Here is an 8,132-nt window from a genome sequence, read left to right as displayed (position 1 = left end):
CTACAGGTGTAGCCAGCCTATTTTTACAATATTGGGGAGGGGGCGGTTAAAAACCCAAAGAAGCAAAGTTAGCAAGGGTAGAATTAGAAAGGGTTCAGATATTCATTCCACTACAAGATAAAATGCAGTCTTTTTTATGGCTGTTGCTGTCATTTTTTATTTTTGTGTTTGCACTATTATGTTTTAAATAAGAACAAAGATATGTCGAGAAACAGGAAAAAGACACAATGTTCTTTGCAACTATTTTCAGAAAACTTCATGATTTTTGAAGAAGAGACGAGTGGAAATAGCTGAGATTTTCTTTCCCAAAAGGATTAAAAGGATGAGTTGTATAATGTCCGTGAAGCATCTTGATCTCCACAAGCAACCTCGCAGATCCACTACAGGGAAGCCGCCGGCCCACTTCCCTTTCAACTTCTGTCAGCTTTCCCCAATTTCTCAGGCGATTTATCCTCCTCACACTCTCTATCTAAGTAAGATTAGGGAGAAAATTTTGTCTGAGGTTTGAATTCGGCATCAGGCGAAATGAGATTCGGAACCTAGAGGTACTTTACCTTCTTTGAACTCCATCGCCAGTAAAAACCTTCAAACCAAAATGCTGCCTTCATTCCCTTTTGCCCTCTACCCTCAGTGCCGCCAGAAAGGTATGGGATATCCACAGGGGGTGGTAGCTTCGGGCTTTGGCAGCTCTGTTCTTGTGGTTATTTGCACATGGCTTTGATGGCATTTTCCCTTCCCTATAGGTCAGACAAATAGGATTAGAGCAAGGGGGAACACAGAGAAATCTGAGAAGTATTTCTATCTGTCCTGTGTTGATCTTTATGACAAAAAAAAATTGCATGTGGTTGTTTTTGCTCTTATCTGAAGTATCATGACTCTGCCCCAAAAGATTCATGTCCATACACAAAAGCAATATATGTTTACACACTTCTGGCAAGGATCAAGATCATGTGCGCCATGGGTTATACTTCATCCATCATTCCACCCTACACCCATGACCTTATCCTGATAATCTAGTTAATTTGGCTTTACACCTACACTCAGTCATTCAAATTAATATATGTGAAAAATAGAAATCCACAATTAAAGTATCGGTGTTGCTCTAAGTGATCACAAGAACATAGTGCTTTGGCCTTTTGAGGTATTCATGTTAATGAATCAGTTCAGAGTTTATGGGTCTGCTTTCTTCATTTTACCAAGATTGAGGCCAATATATTACAGCTAAAAATGTTTAATTCCAAAGCCCAGTTTCTAAAAGAAATACACTTAAAAAGAAAGAAAAAGAGAACCACACCAAGATTACTGACTGGATTCTATTTCTAAAAGATTATATATAGAGTTTATTTTAAGAATGAGACTTTTTTATTTTAAGAATAAGAACTTTAAATGAGGTAAGTGAAAACTCTTAGCACAGAATCTGACACACATTAGGTAATTTATGAATGTTTTCATTCATTTATTAATGCATGTAATTAGCAGTACAGCATAAATGCCATTTTCCCCAGTGCTTTCTGCATTAATCAGAAGGTAATCCCCTAAAACAAACTAAAACCTCATTTTATTTTTATCCACCTGGCGTATACCTGAAGCAACTATACATACATCAGATACTATACATATATCAAAAATCATTCATTTATAGGCAGAGTTGGTTGCCACTCACAAAGCACAAATTGGGAGAAGAAGGAGGTAGCTCTCACTACTACCAAAATAGCAAAGCCACAGTCTAGCATTTTGCCCATTTTTTTTTTTTTTTTTGGTTTTTTGATTTGAAGGTTTTTCCTGCCTTTAAGTACACAAGATGCCCTGAAAAGGTGGTTTCTTAAGCCCACTAACACAGCCTGGGGTATATAGAAGAGGTTAATGAAAATGTGTTGATCCCTTAAGAAGGATTAGCTAATGATCATTTTGATGAAGGAGTGGATGGTTTATATGTGTCTGAAGGCCATGCTTTATGGAAGGAAAAGTGCACCAATGAAAAGGTGGGCACCACCAAAAACCTATTTCTCCAATTTTGCCAAGAATCAGTCCTCGACCAACATCATGGTCATGCACCTGTTACCTTTCTCTCACCTAATACATATTCTAGGATGAAGCATACAGTATTGCATGGAAATCAAATGCCATGCACTGAGTTGTTGTTTCTTAGACAAAACGGGTCTACTTCCTTCCATCTCCACCACTACCAACCTCCTTTCCACTCATCACACTGCAGCCAAAGGGAGCTTTCTAAAATTCAGATCTGGCCATTTCACACCCTGCTTTTGGAATAAAGTCCACAAGTCCGTAAGCAAATCTGCAAGGCTCTGTGACCTGCTTTCTCTGGAATTCACCAGTTGCATCTCACGTTATCCCCCTCACTCATGCTACAGCCTCACTCTGGCTTCTCTCCGCTCCTCAATACTTTCCGTTTCACCAGCCCTTGCATTTGCAACCCTATCTGGTCCCTGCTACCCATGACTGTGGCATACTTATTCTTTAAGCCTCTGCTTAAATGTCAATTCCTCAGGGAAGCCCTTTCTGACCTCACCAAACTAGGTCAAAACCCTATTATACAGTATAACAATAACAATACCCTGCACTGCTTCTTTTGTTCCAGTTTCCAAAATTGAAAAAAAAATTAACTGCATAATGGTTTATTATCTGTCTATGCCCCGGGTTCTAATCTCCATGCAGAAAGAACCATGTCTATCTTATTTATTACTATATTCTAAACCTAATATTATGTCTGATACACAGATAGTAAATATTTGCTGAATGGATGAATAAGATTGTGGGGTCTCCATGGAGATGTTTCTCATTTCTAGCAGATGTGGAGGTCATTAAAGGTGGCAGTCAGATTCATAGTTGTCTGTCTTCTCACAATAAAGTAAATGTCCTAAAGGAGATGGAAGTAGATAATGGTTTTCATTGCTGGAGAATAGGAAATAACTTCAGTTAATTGAGGCAGATGGTCCATGAACAATGCTTCAGAAATAAAATAGAGCTTCTGACCTTTGGTGATCAAGAAATATTAAAAGATTATATATGGGACTCACTTCAGCCCTACATCTAGATCAAATCGTTTCCAATAATTAATGCACATCATTACATCTGTCTTTAACTCTGCAGTGTCTTGGTGCTCTATGCCATCTTGGGAAGTAGGCTCACATATGCTAGTAGAATATTTCCCAGTTCATATCTCCTTTCCTCTCTTTATATTTTTCCTGTTTAGCTGCTTGAATTTTCCACGACAAATGTCTAAATTGGATGTGACTGAATATTAAGAAAAGTTTTCTTTGCTCAAGGCTGACATCCACTGCAACATCCACTACCCTTGACTTCCCTTGTTATGCAAGTAATGAGCTATTGTTTTGTAATTGTTCTGGGTACAAAAATGAACTTAGTAGAAAAAAAAATTCAAGTAGCTGAGAAAACACTCAACAATATCCAGGACAGATAAGAAAAATAAATCTTAGATTTTATAGCATGTTATTATTTACAAAGCCCTTTGGCATTCCATCTCTCTTGATCCTGACTAAAGATCTCTTGGCATTTAATCATAGCAAGGCAGAAATTTTTACTGATGCGGGAAGTGAGGCAGAGCATTTCTGGTCTAGGTCATGGATTTAATTAAGAAAGTATGGAACCCAAATCTACATTTTTTGACTTAATATGTCATTATAATTATTAGATCTATTTCATGTGTTAAGAGGACAAGACAAAAGCCTAGAGGATGATTTGCAGAAACTTCTGGATTGACAGAGCTCAGGTCTTTACTCTGCTTGGGAAACTCTCATCCTGTTGAAAATTTTCTTCATAGCCTCCTTTACTTCTTTGTTTCTCAGGCTGTAGATGATTGGGTTTAGCATGGGGATAACCACAGTGTAAAATACCGACACAATCTTGTCTTCCCCAAGGGATCTGCCCATGTTACCTTTCAGGTATATGAATATGAGTGTCCCAAAGAAAAGAGCCACTGCAGCCATGTGAGACACACAGGTGGAGAAGGTCTTAGCTTTGCCACCTGCTGCACGAATCTTCAGAATAGCCCGAATGATGAATAGGTAGGACATAAGAATCACTGAAATGCTGGTTGTGATGACCAAGAAAGCTAAGATGTAGATTACCTGCTCCTGTGGCCTAGTTTCACTACAGGCAAGCTTCAACAGGGGTGGGAGGTCACAAAAGAAGAAGTCTACACGATTGGACTTGCAGAAGGAGATGGAGAAGGTACACCCAGTGCGGACTATGGAATTGACCATGGCACCAGCATACGCTCCAGCCACCAGCCCCAGGCGGTTGTGTGGTGTCATGGCCGTGGCATAGAGCAGGGGATTACACACAGCCGCGTAGCGGTCATAGGCCATCACGGCCAAAAGGAGACATTCAGTGCTAGCACAGAAGGTGAAAAAGAAGAACTGGCTGGCACAGCGCTCATAGGTGATGACCTTGTTATCCGTCCCCAAAGTCGCAAGCAACTGAGGGACAATAACAGAAGAGTAGCAAATGTCCAGGAAGGAGAGGTGGCTGAGGAAGAAGTACATAGGTGTCTGGAGCCGAGGGTTGCTCTGAATTAGCACCATCATGCCGAGGTTGCTCCCCAAGGTGATGAGGTAAAGGGCCAGAAACACAAAGAAGAGACCCATCTGCAGCTCTGCCTGCAGCTGGAACCCCACCAGCACAAATCCCGTAACCATGGTGCTGTTCTCTGCCATGAACCCAAGGTCATCTGTTGAAATTTAAAAAAAAATAAAATGAAATCTCATTGAAGGTAAATTCAGGTGATCCTGGCTTGACTTGATTGTTGCTCAGTGATGATAATAATCTTTTACATTTGTAAAGCACTTTGCATTTTTCACAAATTTTATTTCACCTGATCCTTCAGAAGTCCTTGGGAGCACATATTGTTAATCCCATTTTTGACAGAAGAATATGAGGGTCAAAGAGGAGAAGTGACTGGTTCCAGATTTCACTATTAGTAAACAGGCAAAGCCTGGGCTAGAACTCGGTTAGACATTTCCAAACTGCTGCCATGTCCCAAATTGGAAACTTGGAGAAGCCATAGAGGTGACGTATTAAGGACATGGGCTTTGAAAGCAGACGTAGGTTTAAATCCCTTCAAACCTTAAGCAAGTTAATTAACCTTTCTGAACCTCTGCCTCCTTCTTAGTTAAATGGGGATTATAATGCCAAAGTCACAATATTATTGTGAAGGACCTTATTTATATAGTATATATCGCACATCGTCTGACATGCACTTAGAATTATATCAAATATTTTCTAAATTCTGGGATAATATGAGTGACATGCTCCTAGGTTCATATACATTCTAGAATCATCTCCAAGTACACAGCCCCCTGAAGTTCCAAGATCAAATCTACCTTGTGGGGATTTTTTTTTTTCTTGGAGACAGAATCTCGCTCTTTTGCCCTGGCTAGAGTGCCGTGGCATTGGCCTAGCTCACAGCAACCTCAAACTTCTGGGCTCAAGCAATCCTTCTGCCTCAGCCTCCCAATTAGCTAGAACTACAGGCATGAACCACCATGCCCGGCTAATTCTTTCTAAAAATTTTTAGTTGTCCAGATAATTTCTTCCTATTTTTTTAGTAGAGATGGGGTCTCACTCTTGCTCAGGCTGGTCTCGAACTCCTGACCTCTAGTGATCCTCCCGCCTCGGCCTCCCAGAGTGCTAGGATTACAGGCGTGAGCCACCACGCCTGGCCTAGGGGTTGTTTTTGATGTCCACGTGAGCACCACAGGTTTGAGTGCCAGACAGTGAACCGTGGAGAGCAGCACTGTTAGAACCTCTGCAGCCTGTTGCCTGACAAGTTGCTGCTTCTTCTCTGTTCCTGCCAAGCAGCATGGCCTGATTTCCAAGTTCTGCTGTTATTCCAAAGGACCTGTCCCATTTTTTTAAATGCCACGTCATTATCAATCAGTGAGATACATGAATCAAGCCATTCCAGAATTAGCCTGCAAAGCTCATTAAGGGACAAAGCGTCGCACTGAGTTTAGAATGCTAATACAGATGGGGTTCTTGCCAGGTATTCGGACAATCCTGTCTCTGTGCCTTTGGATGCTGATGATTTGGGGTAATGAAAATAGTGAATGTGAACTTCAGAGGTGATCCTTCGTGTCCTCTTTCTGTCCTTGAAACAAAAACTGACTTTGAGAAAGATCTCATAGGACTTCAGATAAATAAAAAAGTAAAATTTGGATCAATATTGGCAAGAGCTGATCTAATGATGGAATAAAGGTCAGCATCTGGTGGTTTTATCCCCCCTACTAAATTTTTGACAGTGTAAATATTTAGGTTATTTTGCTATACTTAGGGCCAAATCTTATCCTGATCTTCTCCCCAAACAATGACTTGCTGTGTTCTTAAGTGGAGTTCATGCAAATCATCCTGACCTGACCAAAGGAAAAAAAGAGGCTATGTTTATTTATTTATTCAGTGAGAATCTACTGAGAGCTTACCACGTGCCAGGCGCTCTGCTGCTTGCTTGGAACAAAACAGACAGAGATCCCTCCCTCTGCGGAGTGGTAATTCTAATGGAGCCGGGCACGTACAATATATGTTTAAAAAAGAAGAAGAAATATATTTTTCTACCATGATAGAAGATAATAAGTGCTACGAAAAATGAATACTGCAGGGTGTGAGGAATTAAAAGTATCAAAGTAAGGAGAAGGGTGTTAAACAGGACTGTCAAAAAAGACTCATTGAAAAGGTGACATTGTAGCAGATATTCTGGAAACCAGGTAACTATATCTGTGCACATCAGTTATCCACAAATAATAGAATATAAAGACATAAATCACCAGCAATGGACCACTCTGCTCTCATTAAAACATATACGGAGTTTTTCAGGTTCCTGTGAGACACCTTTGAGGCCACTTTGCGCAGACGTGTTAGCCTCCTGACAGCAGAGAGATGCCCCTGGGGTACCAGAGGCTCGATGATCAACCTAAGATCACCCAGCATCAAGGTAAGGCTGGAATCCCAGAAATCTAGCACAGTGGCTAAGGAAGTAGGCCCTGAAGACAGACAGAGCTTGCTCCAAACACAGACTCAGTCATTTCTATTTGTGTGGCCTTGGACAAGCTACTCGACCTTGAGAGTCTCAGGTTCGACACCCAGGCAGTAGCAGTGACAGCCCTGCTGTGCTGTGAGAAGAAGATACCGTGAACAGAAACAGCACGCGCTGCAGCACGCGCGGTGCCTAAGACAGAGTCAACATTCAACACGTGCAATTGTAATGAAAGTGATCCTTCGACCACTAGGTGGTTCAGCCACTCAGAAATTTAATTTGTCCCCATTGTGTTACTGAGTAAAACGAGGCTCAGAGTAGGTAAGCCACTTTCCCAAGACCACAAAGTTAACAAACGGCACCAGGACTTCTGGCTCCGAATTCCCTGTGCTTTCTGCTCACCTGCACCACGGCCCACGACTCGGCCTGGGAAGTGGGACACTGCTGACTGGCTTCAGGCAGCCCCGGCTGGGGAAGCACAGGTCCGGAGACACGCTACGTTCCACCACTGCCCTGAGTGACACTTTTGGTCTCTGCTAGGGAGGGGGAGAGCTATTTTCCCCCGGGGGGGCGTGGCATGGTGGGGGCACGGCAGTGGCTTGTGATGGGCCAGAGACAGTGTGTGGTAGGAAGGCTGAGAACAGCACCTGGAGGCCTGAACTCACGTCTGGGCGCTGCCGCCGAAGCAGGAGCCGCCATCGGTCTCCGGGTCTGCGTCCTCACGTGGAAAGACTGCACTAAAGGACCTCGGACGCTGCATCCTGTGCGGTAATGCGGTGATCTCTCTTCTCTTAAAAGCCCAATGGCAGAGGGAAAAGAATCTATTAATATTAATGACAGGCATTAAGAGAGTACTCACTGTACTAAACACTGTTCTGTGCAATTTATGTCAAACTGCCTCGTTTACTTCTCACAACACCCCAACACAGGACATATTCTTGTTACTCCTATTTATAGACTGGGAAACAGCGGCTTGCAGAGATTAAGTCACTTGGTTTAGGCAAACCCCAAGCAGGAATCTGCAGAAGCTGTCAGACTCGAGGGTCGTGCTCCCAACCACCCTCTCGTGCCTCTTGAGTACAATACTGAGGAGAGCTACCACATAGTGAGCATCTCTTTTATG

At 42.3% G+C, this 8,132-nt stretch overlaps 1 protein-coding gene across 1 annotated transcript; it reads right to left on the bottom strand.

The window, feature by feature from the left end:
- Positions 1–3,755: 3,755 nt before the first annotated feature.
- Positions 3,756–4,697, bottom strand: LOC138384989 (olfactory receptor 9I1-like). Its single transcript, XM_069470626.1, has one exon. The coding sequence runs from the start codon at positions 4,695–4,697 to the stop codon at positions 3,756–3,758; it is 942 nt and encodes a 313-aa protein (XP_069326727.1).
- Positions 4,698–8,132: the final 3,435 nt, after the last annotated feature.

This window comes from Eulemur rufifrons, chromosome 6, assembly GCF_041146395.1.
Source record: "Eulemur rufifrons isolate Redbay chromosome 6, OSU_ERuf_1, whole genome shotgun sequence".
Classification (NCBI taxonomy): Eukaryota; Metazoa; Chordata; class Mammalia; order Primates; family Lemuridae; genus Eulemur; species Eulemur rufifrons.
This window is presented reverse-complemented; position numbering and strand designations above follow the sequence as displayed.

Coding starts and splice junctions, on each gene's coding strand:
- LOC138384989 (XM_069470626.1), bottom strand. CDS start 4,697: ATGGCAGAGAACAGCACCATGGTTACGGGATTTGTGCTGGTGGGGTTC.